General features: G+C 44.5%; 1 protein-coding gene across 1 annotated transcript in view; it reads left to right on the top strand.

Moving 5' to 3' along the window:
- The window catches only part of CD44 (CD44 molecule (IN blood group)), a 203,465-nt gene extending 200,266 nt beyond the window's left edge, over positions 1-3,199 (top strand). The window contains exon 8 of the mRNA XM_069623363.1: positions 2,147-3,199. Within this exon, the coding sequence (XP_069479464.1) occupies positions 2,147-2,363 (217 nt within the window). The 3' untranslated portion in view covers positions 2,364-3,199. The remainder of the gene's footprint in view (positions 1-2,146) is intronic.
- The last annotated feature ends 14,809 nt before the right edge of the window (positions 3,200-18,008 follow it).

Below are 18,008 nucleotides of genomic sequence, written 5' to 3'. Positions count from 1 at the left end.
CTGTATGAAGGCATATCTTTAGATTATCATATCTCTATGGTAACATATCTGTGTTGATATATCTTTTGTGGGCATATGTTTACATGATCCTCTCTTTAGTCAACATTCGTTTAAGCAGCCAAAACTTCATGTGACAATAATATTGATTTTGGGGGGAAAAGATTTCTGTACAAGCATCTCTGACAGCATATTGCATTACCAGCATCTCTATATCTTGGCATCTGCTTATGACGTTGTTCATAATGGTTGGGTCCTCTTTGAGATATAGAACTATCTCTATAGCAACGCCTACCAGGATAGGCACGATGAACGTATGCGAGCTCTGGCCTCAGCTCGCCTACCACTCTACTAAAATCTTGATGTCCACGTTCGTACTAAGCCAACTTGAGTACTGCTCCAGCTTCCTTCACGTCCCTCTTCTGACCTCTTTTGGCTGCCTTGACAAAATGCGTACTTTGTTCAACAACCTCCCTTACTACTTTTCCACCACTGTATATGACCCTCGTGGCTCTTGAGGCTTCGGTGGCCCCTGATCAAACTCCTCCTCCTTGTTTTCAAGTCCATTAACGGGCTGACGCCCTCCCCCAATCTAGCTAAATCTGCCTTTCACCCCTCACCTCGCATATTGAGGTCCATTACCCGGCACAATCAGGCTTCTCCCCATTACATTGCCTCCTGCTTACTTGCCTTTACACTTCTTGTGGCTCATCCTCGGAACGTCCCTGTCCATAACATTAAGAACATCACCAATGTAGAGGCCGTGGAAACAGCCCTTAAATGTCACCTCCCAGGGAGTGGGCACCTTGGTCGAGCACAGCATCATCCGTTCACCTTCCCTCCTAATCCCCTCTCTTGCCCTCCACCTTCCATGTCACAGGAGTAAAATATTTGTAAGTTATGTATATACTTAACTGTCAGTATGTGAGTTCCCCTTTATGTGTTGCTGGTGCTCCAATCCACATAAAATATTGTATTTCACGATGGTTTGAACGGATATCGTTTTGTATTATTACTTGTTAAGCATGTATTGGATTGTTGAATAGATCAACCACCTTTGGCTTTGAAGATGTTTTGGGCTTCAAATCCCATTAGCCTACCCAGGCTAGTCAGTGATGAGGGATCATGGGAATTGTAGTCCAAAACACATAGTGAGCTGCCGGTTTCAGAACCCTCGTTTAGTTTGTAAAGGCACTAAATATATATCTCACTATGTTCCTTAATAGTATTTAATTCAATAGTGACTGGTTTACAAGCCTGCATGGCAGGCATTGTGGTTCATTTGGCTGTCATGTGTACCATCCTTGAGCGTAGAACACAGCTCATTGTTTTAAAGAGGTTTAAAAAAGAAGACATTACGTCTCTGAAAAACCACAAAGTGATAGTGCGAAATGCTTTATGCACTGGGAATTCCTCTGGGTAGCATTGTTTTGCTTGTGTGTAGCACAACAGAAGGGGCTAATGACATGAAAGCCATTCTTTACCCCCGCCCACAAGGTGATTCCCAGCCTGAATTTACTAGCCCCTATCCAATCTGCAAAGGAATACACCACTGCAGATGTGTTTACACTTCCTTTTTCTGAAGAACCATTTGCTGAAGCGTCTTCATTGAAAGCTCTTTTGTGCTTTTAGAAGTCATTTGGTTTAAGTGGGGAGGGGCACGCTATGAGTAGGTCTGGGTCCGAGCACGCAGTACCCAGGTTCCCAAGCCACACCCCACTGAGGAGACTGGTACATCTCTAGGGGTGAGTGTGCTCTCTGGCAGAGAAGAAAGAACGAGCAGGTTTGGCTGGCCTGCTCTCGTTGGGAAAGATTTGAAGGCTAATTTGCATGTTGTTAGTCCACTTTTTTAATGGCAGTCTCAAACTAAAAAGTAAAGGAGTAGAATTTGAGCCAGCGGAAATGCAAGTGCATAATACGTTTTAGGCGTTAAGTATGTTTAGTAATACATTTTGCACTGTCATCTGAATTGTAGGTTGTTAAGAAAAGTATTTTTTGCATGTTTATGGTGCATGCAGAGTGGCTTTTAGTCCAGTAGACACCCAGAATAAGATGTTAGCTCACAGTGAACGCCCACTTTCAAGAACTTGAACAAAGTGGTTGTGTTCAGACCCTGTGCCTAATTCAATGCAATCTTTTCCCCGAACAGATGCGGCCACAAGAAGAAGCTGGTGATCAACGGCAGTGGTGGTGCCATGGAAGAAGGGCGCATGGGCGAGATGAACGGCGACCCCAGCCGGTCCCAGGAAATGGTGAACTTGGTGCCCAAGGAACCGCCTTGCAACGCTGGTGACCCACAGCAAAAGCTGGTGGACTCGGCGGACATGCGAAATCAGCAGAACATAGACATGAAAATCGGGGTTTAACCATCTACATCTTGGGTTGTCCCCCTCTGTCATGTCCCCCAACCAGCACAGGGACTGGGACTGGAACTTAAAGAGATGCATTGTGCTACTGATGCTTCGTACAAGCCGGCCCTTGCCCGCTTTTATTTTGTGATTGAATCCAAGCATAAACACGTTTTCTGAGGAGCAGAAGAAGCCCCCCACCCCCTACTTCCTGCAAGCAAGTGCATGTACATCAATTCCTGCCCATTTGCCATGAGCAACTGGGCATCCCTGCCTGGCATATGCTCTAAGGCTGGCAATATATGTGGACGTTTGTGCAGCTAAATCTTTTCGAACACAAATAGTGCTTTTCATGTACACCTTGAAGAGTGTGTGGTTTGAACCAACCTAAAATCATCAAAGAAAAAGGAGGGGTCGCGTTGTAAAAAAGAGATTTATACTTTTGGAAGCAAGAGATTCCCTGTGGCCACCTAACATTAAAGCATATCCTAAGATGTGGTGACCCTGATCAAGCAGAGGGATCCATTTTGTTGGGCGCTCTTCTGGCACAGCCTCCGCTCTGTGGGTGGGTGAAGAGGAGGCTTTTGAAAGGGACAACATGAAATCAAAGGAAACTATTGCTCATCTTGTGTCGCTGGTGTAATGAACTACTCTGCGTCAGGTCATATTGCAAATTCACAACAGTGCAGTTTTCATTCATAGCAAAATTGATTTAACTGTCCCTTATCTGCTTCAGACCCTTTTCAGTAGGATTCCCATTTGTGAGTATGGCTTTGAGTAAAATGAGCACATGAGGCGTCATGGTGAACCTCATGAATTAAAATAGTTGGTCAGAATCAAACCCTCTGTGAAAACCCGATTCCTCCATTGGGTCCAGTTTCATTTTGCAGGGTTGGTGATGGGGTTGAGGGACTGATTACCTGAATTTCCAATCCGTGTACAAGAATGAGAGAGACGGCAGAATGTCTCCAACAATACATAGTTGGACCTATCCATCATGGGCAAAGCACAAGGGTTCTGAACTGATTTGCATAGAAAATCAAAGCGAGGAAATGTAATATGTCCTAGTCACAGACCAGTATGGAATCAATTTTCCATGAGACCCTGGAGCCACTGATCTTCATGACCCTATTGGCTGAGACACACCATGGCATGTTTGATTATCATCTCAGAATAGTTTTCTAGTTTTGTCAGCTGCTATTGATGCATGGGTGCCAGAGACCAATAGTACAGGCTCAAATCTGATGACATTCCTCCCCCTGTGCTCATGGTTCCATTTGGTCTGGTCAAATCTTTTTCGCCGAAGTAGATTTCGTAAATTTTTATAATTTTACAGGAAGATTTTGCTGCAAATATATGTGTTGGCAGACCCCTGCAGCCCCCTAGCCCCCTACATTAATTATTCACCTAAAGCCACCCCCAAATATATTTGAGGCAAAATCAGATGAAAATAATTGGACAAAATCTACTTCGATGAATTCTACTGCAGCAAAAACTCCCTTTCCCATGGGCACACATGATTTATCCGATCCATAGATATTAAAGGAAGATGAGGCCCACCATGCTTATCTAATCCATCCATGCCTATAATAGCTTTCATACTGTAGGATATGCGTGGATATGAGCTATGAAATTGCTCTTACGTTTTGATTTCTCCCTAGTGGTCAATCACCTTTTTCAGTACTAGCGCTAAGGGTCAATCTGGTGTATCTTGGTGGCTAAACACGTGCCTCCTCTCATATTTGATCCTTCATCCAAAAATACTGTATATTACACTTTCTTTGCTAGCATTTGCTGCTACATACCTTAAAATAAATAATGAGATCCCAAAAATGCGATTCCCTGGTGGATATTCTAGTTGACCTGCTTCAAATGGTTTCTAGTCAACTTAAATAGGACTTAATGGGTTTTAACCTTGCTCTGTACATGTACAGTGCAATAAATACTTGTAACCATTGCACATAAAAAAACAACAGGAACCCAAAGACACCTTTATACATCAACGCCCAGGTCCAAAATGTAACTGAGCACAACTGGAGCTGTCTCCATAGCAGTTTCATAAAAGTGTAATCGAGGTCCAGGAAGCCATGTGCCAGTACTAGGTCTAGGAGAATCTGAGTAATAGGATTTCCCCCAGGGTTACTCTTTAGAAAGCCAATATATGAGTTCACTCTGTTACGTCAGAGCAGACTGTGGGTCATCCCTTAGTGGCAGGTGAGGGATGCAAGTCTCCTAAAGGACGAATGCTTTAGAGAGTCACTCCATTGTTCTCTTTGTCATCTGATGTACAGGAATGTGTCCAAGAGGGAGAGTCCTAAGTAGGTAGCCTGCAGAGAGGGTGCCCCAGAGGCGTGTTTTATATCTTGTGCTGTGCTCTGTGAGACAGTAATTTCCAACAGCATTTCTAGGCATTGCGCTGAAGGGCCTTATTTGCTGAATGGCTCCTGGTGAGTCCGCGAAACTGGAGGGGTATTAAATATACGGAGAACACATTCTTCTCGTCAGGGAACACGCCGTACTGATCTCTTGCCTGCCCTCAGCAGTTTTCCGCATAACTCTCGTCCATTTCACCATTATGCAAATTACAAATGAGTAGGATTAGAAGGGGTGCCTCTAGACTTTCATATCTGGGACATAATGGCTCCTGAGGAGCAACCATGGCACCTGAGGACGATCAGAGTCCATGAAATGGCCCACGACTGCCCGAGGAGCTGATCACGATTCCACACCTGTAATTACTTCTTGAAATGACTCAAAGCAAATGTGTAATTACAGCAGGGAGTTTAACATCGCCGAGTGCTTGGCTCCTGTTGCCAATGAGTTGGCAAAACATGTTCCTGTGGCTTTCAGTTCACACATGCAAGCTTCTTTATGTACAGCACATTCTCTCGTTGGGATTTTGGGGGATTTGTTTCTTGGATTGATGATCAATGTGCTTTTCTCCCCCCATCCCATGGCATTTCCTAAACACCACCCTTCATCCTGTTCGTATCCAGATGCTGCACAGTCTGCCCACTCTTCCATCATGCAATAACCTTTGGAGCAGTCGCCTTACAGTTTGGGTCTAATGTCTCATGGCATTCCAAACGTTTCTCCCCATTTCGTTCACCGTCCCAAGGACATTCCCATTATATTGCTAATAGTTCACGCCTAGCTTTGCCAGTGACATGTACCACTCTCTGCAGCATTTTCTATTGCTTACCATCGTTCCATAACATTCCCAAAAGATGATTCTCCAATCCATCTCATTATCCAGTGCCATCCTGCACAATCAAACATTGGCATTCCCTCTTTCATGAAGCATGATATCAGCCTGGTGCCATTCCAATGTTTTAGGAACATTCTTGCAGTTGCCAATGTTACTGAATGCCACCACTAAACTGCCAATGGCACAGAATCCCTCCACAACATTGCCAGCGTGACTCAGTCTTATATCATCCACCAATACCCCTACATTCCACACTTAACTTTGCCATTACTACTGCATGGCATCCATAGGATTGCTGAAGCCATTGAATCTTAGCCATACCATAACGAATGACTGACTCCCACCCCCATTTTCTTTCTTATGTTCCGTAGCCTGGAACATGCATGTCCATGGATTCGACACCTGTGCGCAATGGGTGGGCGCGCTACATTCTAAGTGACCCAGCTTGCATTTCTATGTACGTTCCAGGAACTTGACGACACGCTACACATCTCTCAGCTCCTCACCAAACCTGAACTTTAATGGCAATCAAAAGAAAATCTTAAATGAGTCAACTGTTAGCTCAAGCTATGTAAATATAAATATATTTTTGTTATTGAAATCAGCACCTAATCCTTACTTCGCAAAAGGCAGAATTATCATAGTGGATTTTTCCTTGTCCTTACACCTGTAATATGTCAAGTGTACCATTTGTAATTAGCCAACAACTTCTTCTAATTGTCATGTTGTGGATGTTGCTGTAATGTTTGTCTGATTTAATTTGTTTTGTCTCAAAATGCCCTTGTGCTTTCCTTGTGTATATATTTATTGAGTGACCAGTGATAAAGCGGCAATATTTCATTTGAAATGCAACCAGCAATGGGAACCCTTACGCCCAAAATAAAAATAAAAAACTCTTTTAGTAAATTCTCAAACACTAGTGGTCAGATTTCGAGTCAGAGTCCACCTGCCAGGTCAGAGTCAAGTCAGAGTCAACTTGTATAACTGAGATTAGAGAAGACATCCAGGGACCCAGTTCCCCATTGTGGCCCAGATCCAAAATAAGTGTTTTTAAATATCTGATAATGTTTCATGCATTTCTCATAACACAATCCACATAGTGGAGCCATGGATAGGGAGATTGTGCTTTGAGGAAGGTATCTCACTCGATATTGCTCTGCATTTGATGATATAACAATTATGATCCTCTTTTGCTGTAACTGCCCTAAAGGCGACATATTTGCAAAATATTTACTTTGCAGAAACCTTTGGGATATGCTGTGTCAACACACATGAGGTAAGAACTGACCAAACACCTGCCTACCTAGATACAAACCTCATGGGTTCAGGTTGGATGCCTTCCTCTAGGAGCCAGACTATTGCATGGCATGAGACTACACTGGCATGCAATGAGCCTACTGGGACACCTTCCCGGTCCCAATCAGGACTGTTCCAAAGCTCCTTCAGCTCCAGAAGGAACTCAAGTCCTGGCTCTTCGGGGGATACCTAGGGGCCTCTTAGGCACTGCTACTGCTCGGCATATACCAGCCATGTAGTATGGAGCATTCAAACTACTACAGCTTGTAATCTCCCCAATCACCAACCACTGGTAAGCCCACATGTCTTTGTTTAATGCTCTGTTGCAAGCTAGGTTTGTGCTATATAAACCCAAATGGACATCACAGAAATGCCCAGTATACCGCCAAATATTACAGTCCTTTCAATTCTTTCCATTTGCTGTTGGGTACCTGAGGGTACATGCGGCTCAAGAGGTCTCGGCAAGTACTGCCAGGCACCAAGCCATACCCAGAGCTTCACGATGCGGCAAGGCTGCCGCCCATGCCTGCGGATCCTTAGCTGCGCGAGGTGCCACTATAGTTTGAGAATTTATTTTTTATGAATTTAGCAATTATATTGTATTGTCAGAAAGAAAAAAAAAACTGAATTTGGAGCGAAGATAAACTGGCAACTATTTTTCACAATAAAATCTGAAACTTTGACGACATGTGCGGTTTGATGTGTGATAAGTGATACTTTTGGGACACTGTCAGGGAGGTGGTGAATCTGGTGCCCTGTACCCGTCACAGGTGAAGCTTTCTGCCTCGCCGGTATCTGGCAGTGCTAAATCAACTTTAAAATATGTTCAAATGCCAGTAAATTGCAGGCATTAGGAGGTTGCCACTACTGGTAAAACATGCTGTATTTGGAAATCCCATATGTGTTTTTGCTCCAGCATATTATGGTTTATTGCCAAAAACTCGTTATTTCTGCCTGTTTTTGTGTGGAGGAGATTTCTGCCACACAAAAGAATTACCGCATTCGGTATCACCCATGGAATATTAACGCAAGTGATTATAAGACAGGCGGTTAAGGTACATGAGTTTGAGAGTACTACCAATACTAGCGGTAATACCAGAGGTCATAACGCCAAATACAAAATGAGGCTCTTAGACACGATACATTGCATTAAATTAGAATGCCGTAAGATCACCATCTTACGGCTGCCTGGTGACATGGTTACCCATTCTCTTAATGGGTAAAAACAGTGCTTGTCCTCCCTAAGTACAGATTGGTAAATTTCCATCACATTTGCAGTTTATCTGTAATGAATCTGTGTAAGAGCAATTTACATAAAATGAATGCAATTGCAGCCAGTTTACATGTTTGTTGGTCATTCTGAAAGCATGATTGGATTTTACTTAAGCAATAAGCCCCGACCAGTGGATGAGGAGTGTCATTACCACATCAGGTAATGCCCAGGGCCCATAGTTACAGGCCCGCGCGACGCGTAACATAACAACCTATCAAATATTAGTACGCAGCGAGGGGAGAGGGCGGTCGCCAGCCCTGAAGATGCTCCGGGCGGCGGTATTCCCGTCTGGTAACGCCCGTGTTCTGAGCCTCCCCATTGGCTGGGAAGCTGCCACGCCCCCCTCGCCGAGTACTAATATTTGATTGGCTGTTATGCTTAGACCTAGCAGAAAAACAAAATGTTAATAATACCCACGAGCCCATGGCGTCTGCGTCCACCAGACACAATATATGTTTTCAATAAGTTAATCGAGTAATTTTCTTAAATGTGTTTACTTTGTATTTCTGGTGTTGGCACCATGCACACTAGATATGTTTTGCCACAGATGGCACTTACTTTTTGGTTCATCCCCTCTCCTCCACCCCCACCACCCGGCCCCCATTTGATTACCAGTTAAATGACAGCAATGTTAAGGCAAACATCAAGGATTGAGTTTATTCATGACAACATCCCATTCCACTTCACAGTGTTTTTTTCACATTCAAATCGAACATCCATCCTGGACTAACCCACCCTTGTGACATAACCACAAGGATTCGACCAAAAAGAGTCATACTATACATTTTATCACACTACTGACACCAAGGAATCCATAAGTGGATACTAGAGTTGCTCTTTGTATTGACTACCCACAAGGCCTTGCCACGTGCAGGTGCACGCTGGGCGGGAGAGCTCGGCAGACATGTTTGTTGCTCCATTTCTGTCGAATGCGGACTTTGCTGCATTTCCTCCCTGATACAGAAAGATGCCCCTGGGTTGTCTGAGTGGTGAGAACTAGACATAGAAAGATTGACCTATGGGTTTAGCTTTCCATATTTATTTATTTTTTGCATTTTTAAAGCGCTCGCACAGCCCAGGGACATCGAGGCGCTGTTACAGCAATATGTCTTAGTTGTGTATTTATAACGTGCTAAATACCCAGAGGTTTCTAAGCGCGGATCCGGGGATGGAAACTGCGTTGCTTCATGTCGTCTTGTTTCCAAGGCGAGCACGTTGCTGCTGAGCTATCCTCCCAGGACATATGTGCTCCAGAACTTCCCGCGAAGGGCTGCCTCTTCCGGAAAGGGACAGCTGGGTTACGCCATACTTCGCTGATTAGGAAGTACCTGCCTCCAGACTCAACATAAACACTTGCTGACTCCGACACTTAGAAGTGGAAGTCACACTGAGCAAAATCTCATGTAGAATCTGTACTTGCATTCAGTGGAATGTGTGAGTGGGTGGTCAGTGGGGATAGCATTACTGCAGCCTATCCAGCCGTCCTAAATCCTAATCCAGGCAGAATGCACACACGCATTTTAAAGTCTACTCTTAGAACTTTCCCATACCTTTCCCATATTTTCCCATACCTGGACCTTGTTCCCTGAGGGCGTTCCAACCACAAATCGCACTGAGGCCATCCAAATGGGGAAATTGGCGCTATATAAATTACGACTACCATACAAAACAATACAGGTCTTACTAAAGCTTTCTCCCTAGAAAGTGAGACACCCCGCCCCCCTCGTGGTGGGATGTGTGTGTGACTACCTTGTGAGAAAGAATATATTAAAGAAATATAAATGAACAAAATCATTTGAGAAATATTTAATGCTCACACAAACAGACCCAACAAAAACGCACATGGAATAAATTATGCACCGGCCATACACGCGGAATACTACCAACCAAAATAGGCAGGATCAATAAGCCGATAATGAACATATGCACACACAAGCCTCATGGCATAACACCTATATTCGTACAGGCATACTAGGTCTGACGTGACGCCAAGGCATGCCTTGTCGATGATGCACGACCACACAGACACCATGACCAACAATGGCCCACGCAGTACAAAATAACTCACCCACCCATGCAGTGGACCACAATAGATCAGAGCAACAAACGTGCAATAATTGCACAACGCTCAGCATGAAGTACCAGAGAGAGTACAGTAGCCAAAGACTACAGGCACAAACCATATGTACGAAGCATGGAATTAAATGTAATCTAAGGCTGGAGTACAAATGAGATCGATAGGCCCAGACAATATGCTCAAACAGTGACAACATCTCTGTACGGGTTAACAGACGGTATGGCAGCCACCGACAACAAGCACAAGCCATGTACACAGAGTGCAATTGAGCCCCCTATGTTCAGACAACACACTTCACGCAGAATAACAGGGAGCACAAGAGCCAAGCAGACTCACACCATATGTGTGTGAGTAACGGCGGAACACAAATGAGGAAAACCAAAGAGGTGCTGGCTGGAAGGTTCTGAATTAATCTTAACATGTGGTATTGCTCTGGGCAACCCACCAGAACATCGTTCTTCAAGGCTGAAACATGTTTGGGGATGCGTGTGGTGTTGTGCAGAAGGGATGTGACCAAATAGTTTTGGATGGACTGTCCCTTTTGGGGTGGGATCAAGCCTGATTTGCATGTAGTCTTTCCCCTTTTTTAATGGTTTGGTAGGCAAAGAACATTGGTCTGGAGTGTTGCCCAGAGCAATGCCAGAGGTTCACTGGCATAACAGGGGCCCCCGCAACCCCCGCGGTGCGTGGAGCCCCGCAGGCACATGTCCTGGGAGGGGCCCCCACTTGTAGAAAAAAAAAGAAAAACATTTCCCCCCCCCAAAAAAAAAATCTTTTTGAATTCACTCTGCATTCATAAAGAAAGTATTTCTGTAACAGAAGTCATTTCTTTATGAAGGCAGAGTGACTACAAAAAGAAACATTATTTTCGTTATGGTTTGGTCCTTAACAGAAATAAATTCTTTATGAAGTCAGAGTGACTTCAAAAAGAAACAATGGGCTTCATTACAGGTTTGGCGGTAACCATGCCGGTGCTACCAGCAGGTTGCCGCCAGACCCGTAATGATTTACCGGTGCCCGACTTCCTGATGACACCGGGGGATTACAACCCCGGCAGTCTGGGAAGTCAGGCGTCGGCAAATGCTAAGTCCCCATTTCCATAAAGCCCTATAGGACTCTATGGGAATGGGGACCACAGAAGCACCGGCACTGTTAATAACAGTGCCGGTGCTTCTGTGAAAACTATGCAGGTGGGTGCCATTCGGCCCGGCAGGTCTGACCTTCCGGGCAGGACGGCAACCGCCCGCAGAGCAGTCATTTGCCGGCCCGGAAACAACGGTGCCGGTAAGCTTACCGGCACCGTTGTTTCCAGTCCGCATAGTTGCAATGAGGCCCAATTTCTTTTTGAAGTGTTAGGGCTCCCCTCAACCCCATGACATACGTGAATGTATGTTCAACGGGTGCACATGTAAATGTACGGGTGGCTGCCTGGGTGTGCCTGTATGGTCAAAGGGTGCACACTTAAAAATATGGATGGCTGCCTGGGTGTGCTAGTATGGTGAAAGAATACACATTTAAATGTATGGATGGCTTGGTGTGCATGTGTATATATGGTGAATAGTGTGTGTGCTTGCGTTCAGGGGCGCAACAAAACCTACATTTCGGAGGCTAACCCCTCAAATGTTGAGAGAGGCGCTAACTTCATGGGCGATGGGGGTGGGTCAAACTTATTTGTTTGGGGCATCTAATTTCTTTACGATTTTTAACGAGTCTATTCTAGTACAGCTTCAATGTTAAAAGCAGTTAACTCTCTCCTTTAAGGTTGAAAGCACCCACTTATGGACTGCTGTGAGAATGAGTGGTCTCCTGTTCCCTCTCTACCCTTCCAATCACTCCCCTGGCATGCAAGTATTAAACCCACATTACGATTTCAATTGCCTAAAAAAATGTGGCATTTGAATGCAGGTACTAACAGTGCAATGCTTTATGTTAGTAATTGCTGCGTTCTTGTTAACACCGAAACCCAGGTGTCGTTTAACATCTGTGTCCTGTTCTGTCTAGCAACTGCTGTGAAGGTCAGCCAGGTCGAGTCAACATAGCCCAACATTTCAGGGGGTCGGGGGAGTGCTGAATCTGAGTTAAATCAATGGTATTGCACCAATACTTGTGTTTAATGCCTGGATTACTTATTGGTAGTCTTCATTACTCCTAGTCCTATTCTTCCTCGTCCCAGTGTGTATGAGACAGTACTTGTGAATAAGGCACTCTGCCTCATACACAAGTACTGGGATGAGGTAGAGGTACATGGAGGTAATGCCTGACTTAGCTACCTGTAATCTTCATTACACCTAGTCCCACTCTTCCTCATCCCAGTACTTACCTATGAGACAAGGAGTCCCAACCGTAAGCTCTGGGGCAAGGAAGAGGTACGTGGAGGTAATTCTGGGCCAAAGAGCTGATTTTGGAGGTTGGGCTGGAAGGGAGAGGGGATAAGTTGGGGGGCAGGATTGTATGACAAATCATAATGGCTGTCTATGTCCAGGCTAAGCAGGGATGATATGTGGTATTAGTGGCTAGAGAGGCATTTTGGTGCAGGCAGTCTAGTCATTCCTCAGTTTGGTATGACTTTTTTTTTTACTGGGCATTTCTGATTAAGCAGTCCTGCTAAGTGAATTACCTGGCTAGACTGCCATTTTGGTGCTGCCAGTCTAGCCGTTTCTTACTGCAGCATTGTATATTTTTCTGGGCATCTGTGATCACATGATATGGTATAAGTCATTTATAACGCGCCTGCACACAAGTGTTTCTTGTTAAAGACTCCAATCAAGCAGTCCGACTAAGTCAGTGCCTTGTCTGGGATTGCTCAAGGGAAGCCCTTATTTATATATTTTTATGTCCAGTTCGTGTACTCTGGATGACAACCCTTATATAACACCCCTCTCTTAGAATCCCCCTGACCCCACTGAGCCAAGAAGTAAGTTTGTTTTGCAAATTTAAAAGGTTTATTTGAGAATTAAACAATATATATATATATATATCGCACTTTTATAATAAATTAATAATTGATATCACATTTGTGAATAAGAGCAGTAATCAGCAATAGGTAATCCTACAATAGCACACTTCTGGTGACTTATGACTAGGAACAAGGGAATAAGGTATCAGAGAATGCTTTATGGTTTCAAGGAGATGCAAAGATGAATAAAAGGCAGTACAGAAATAAACTTGATATGATTTCAGCAAAAGATAATGTGATTCATTTTTCTTTGACAATTCACTCCCCCCTATGCAATGTAAGGAGATGGAAGTACCACACAAAATTCTCAGGAATACACACAAATGCAATACAAAGTTCCAGTTCCCCCCAGCGAGCTTAGAGGAAAACAGGTATGATTTTAAACACAGGCAAAATCCTTTTAAATGGGGTGGCAATGAAGTGAAGTGAAAAATGTACTAAAATTGCTTTTAAGTCCCTATAGGAGGTTCAGGGTGAGTGAGAGATACTTTAAATCAGTTCAGGCCAGCCCTATCAATGATTCAGGGATGGTTATCAAGTTGAAAACAGAATTCCGTGATGGAAGCAAAAGATAAATGTTCCGGCGTCTTGAAGGTGCTCATAGCGTTTTTGGAACTCTGATCTTCACCTACGCGACACTGCGAGCAGGAACAAAGCTCCTGTCGGCTTTCCTGCGCTTCCTGGAGGAGGCGGGGCTACAGCGGGCACGTGACCTATCACGTGACACAGGCCGCCCTCAAAAGATCGAGGCTGCCGCCCGAGCGCTGTGCTCCGGCGTCTTGAAGGTGCTCATAGAGTTTTTGGAACTCTGATCTTCACCTACCCGACACTGCGAGTAGGAACAAAGCTCCTGTCGGCTTTCCTGCGCTTCCTGGAGGAGGCGGGGCTACAGCGGGCACGTGACCTATCACGTGACACAGGCCGCCCTCAAAAGATCGAGGCTGCCGCCCGAGCGCTGCGCTCCGGCGTCTTGAAGGTGTTCATAGCATTTTTGGAACTCTGATCTTCACCTACCCGACACTGCGAGCAGGAACAAAGCTCCTGTCGGCTTTCCTGCGCTTCCTGGAGGAGGTGGGGCTACAGCGGGCACGTGACCTATCACGTGACACAGGCCGCCCTCAAAAGATCGAGGCTACCACCCTCGCGGCGTTAAGCCCGAGGAAGTAAAGCACATCGGCTGTTGTGCGGCTGTTAGGCGCTGGTGGTGCGGGAGGGAGACTGCGGAGACAATATTCTCCTTGATCCCTTCAGAAAATCCAGCAAAGCCACACACAGTCTGCAAGATCAACTCATCACGGTGCATGAGCAGAACATATAGAGTTTTGTGCTAAGTCCCAGTCATCGGCAGGCAGCCAGTCGCCAGGTAAGACTCTTGACCATGGATACCCGTTCATTAACTCGCCTTAAAACAAAACAGACCTTGTGTGAAATTGGATGTGACTCATCTTTGAACTTGATGTCTGTTGACTCAGACTTTATTCCCCCGACGGCTGCCTTTGGTTCAAGTTCAACAACCCAAGAGGAGATTTTGTGGGAAACGAGACTAGCATTTTGAGCTCTGATCAGGAAGTTCGATTGGCCCCAGCCCTCTTGTGAAATGCTCCCCTCAAACTCCCCATTATTGTGCCTCTACCAGCATCAGCACTTTCTGCTTCAACATCGGACACTGATGCTGTACAAAATGGATTGTGTCCTGCGGAGAGACGCCCTTCGCCTGCAGTGCCACTGGACGAGGCCATCTCGGCCTCTGAGTTCCAGGTAAAGGCGAGAGATGTACTGGAACAGCCTCACACTAAAGAGGTGGCAAACTGTGAGCGAACCGTTTGTCCAGATGCCCAACAAGACCAGCCAAAAGCGGGACTCTTTGAGAATCCCGCAAACTTACCTGAACCCACGCATTTAAATACAGAACTTGCACTAGTTTTAAACACCGATTGCGTGGAACATACATGCAAAACACATCTCGACGCTGCACTTAAGATATTACAACCACACTGTCCACCAGAAGAGAGCAACGAGGACGGAGAAGATTTGTTTTATTCTCCTTTTGAGGTGACGGATGCCGAGCTCTTAAACTCTGATCCCTCTCGCACCCAAAATAACCCTAAAATGTTACGATTTCATTTTCGAAATAAGGATGCCGCTCAACCCGCTGCTATTACAACTCCTTGCGGAATGTCTCAGAACAGTCATCCCTTGATCAATCAACTGGCAAACAACATATCATCAAATTTAAGTACAGAAAACAGAAAAAAATCAGCGTACACTAATAAAGAGAACATGCCAGTAAACTCCACACATTTTACTCTCTTTACAAGAGCATTAAATACTGCAATTGATTTACCTGATCGGGAGGCCAGACTTACGCAAAGGCTACAAGCCGACTTTGACCAAATGAAAGTAAAACTGTCAGAAAGCTACCCTGAAGGAAAAAATGAAAAGGGGACTAACAATCGGACAAGGTTAGTTTCGGAGTCACTTCCCAATGTGGAATCAGAAACTACAAACTACCAACAAAAATCCAGTTCTCAAGAAAAAGAAGAATGCACTTTGATCATCTCACCGAGACAGGTGAGAGGTGTCCCTAGTTCACATCGGTCCCATGTACTGAGAGATGATCGAGTTGAGAAAGCAGGAGAGACTACGCTTAGACCAAAGCTTGTGACAAACAAAGGTGGTGACAACGCGCCAAAGTGCTCGACCCCCTTTAATGCCCATAAACTTGAATCCGCTGATGCAGGCCGAGAAAAACAACGTCTACCATTTCAAGCGGACCCCTTCGAATATAATGGTCACTGTAAGCCAAAATTGCCTAACCCAATGGACTCAATCTTCGAAGCAAAATCCAATCTCTCGGTCGCTGCAGCAATACAAATACATAACAACGTGCTAGCAGCGACATCTCAGGCTTTAATACCTTTCATAAAGCTATATGAAAGTATGAATGAAACACTTCACAATAACGGTGCAACCATTGGACATCTGAAAGAAAAAGTATCCCTGCTGGAATATAACTTTAATCTGCAGTTGGAACAACGTACAAAAGATCAACTAGAGATAGAAGACGGTCTCAGAAAAATATTCCTGTTAATCGGAAAAACTTCAAACGAAGCAAAGACACAAATGGACGAGTTGTCGACATTCATGAAAAAATCTCTTTTGCACCCAAGTCCAGCCCCAATAGAATCGCTTAATTCGGAAAATGGAAGTTGTCAACATATAAACTCGGATGAATCAGCTGTACTGCCAATAACATTCCCTGGGCAAATAGTCAAGGTGAACGTGCAAGGCATTACTTATCCCCAAGCAAAAGTCGAAGCAAATGCACTAAAGCAGGTGTCAAAAGTGAAAGAAATAAGCTTTAAAACTGACACTCCTGCGAAACTTCAATCCTGTCTAGTGGAAGGCTCTCAACTGCCAAAAGAAAGAGAAGCACATCAAAATCTAAAAGGAAAAGTCCCTCCTAGTATCTGGGATCTTCCTCCAGCAGCCCCAAGCTGCTCAAATCTAAAGGCTTCTTATGGTATCTTTCATGGGGGCGCAAAAAACCTCCAAAATGGAAAGACTCAAAGCTCCACACTAAATAGAAAATCAGGAGGTCCTCAAAGTAGTGACTCACATAACAAAAAGAAAGAAAAGACAAGATTTACAACGGTCTTAAAGCAATCTCCAATCGCAAAGAAATTCATCAGAAACTTAACAACGCCTCCCAAATCCAAAGTCTTTGTCCGTGACACCACGTCAGGAAAATTGTCAAAGAGTCAATCGTTATTCCAGGCCCCGGTCTCTAGTAGAGAAAATGGCAAAAAAAAAAGAGGAAGAAAAAGCATCCAATCCTTCATCTTTGAAAAATAATACGCAAAACGATGTGATTAAGCCAATAAAACTAAACCCAAACAAGCGAAGGAGGGTCGTCTCGGATTCTGGTAGCGACTCGTCCGCAAACGACCTCGAGGAACTCTGCAACCTGTCCACTTACTCACTAGAAGTGAGTGGGGATGGTGGCCGTGTCCTTGATGACAACATGTCTAACACTGATAAAACTCCCCTTGAGCTTTATATTCAACCACACAATAATCCCTGGAAAACAAAAGAAAATCAAACATGTTTGCCAATAAAACTGAGTGAGAAATGCACACCAGATGTAAGAAAGTCTGACAGTAAAATGACTGGGGGAAAATGTCTCAACTTAAATACCAGTGAGGAAAAGCTAGTCACTGTCCTAAATCCAAAGCGCACAATTGCTCAGAATCATAAATTCAGGGATATAAGAACAAAACGTACCACTGTTGGGCAACACCGTGTCATAACATCAAAGAAAATCAAATTGACCAATGTGTTGGCTGACGACTCTGATGTAAATTTGAACCGTGGCAATGTCATGCGTCTTCTGCATTCAGTCCCTTCTCTAAGGACAATTTCATCTGACGACATCCAAATTGTCGAATACTACTCCGAAGAAAGACTCGATTGCGTATTACTACATGTCAACTCACAAGCAGTTAGAAGAGCAATCATGGGGGCAAGAGAAGACATATTACGGCTCGGCTTTGAAATTCTTGAATATCTTGAATCAGCTAAACAGTACAGAGATAATCTATTGGAGGAACACGAACAAAAAACCATCCTGAGTCATCGGCGTGAGCAGATTCGAAGGCATTTGAACTCAAATTTGATACCTGCTAAGACCAACAGGACCTTACAACACGACACGAGAAATTACTAACTAGATAACGGTGGACCAGAGTCTGTCAATACCCTGATTTCATGGAATACCAGAGGATTCGGCCACTTATATAACAACTTTCCAGTGGACCTCCAGGACAATTTTATAATATGCTTGCAAGAGACCT

Source organism: Ambystoma mexicanum, chromosome 11 (genome assembly GCF_040938575.1).
Source record: "Ambystoma mexicanum isolate Mex_15411 chromosome 11, UKY_AmexF1_1, whole genome shotgun sequence".
NCBI lineage: Eukaryota > Metazoa > Chordata > Amphibia > Caudata > Ambystomatidae > Ambystoma > Ambystoma mexicanum.
This window is presented reverse-complemented; position numbering and strand designations above follow the sequence as displayed.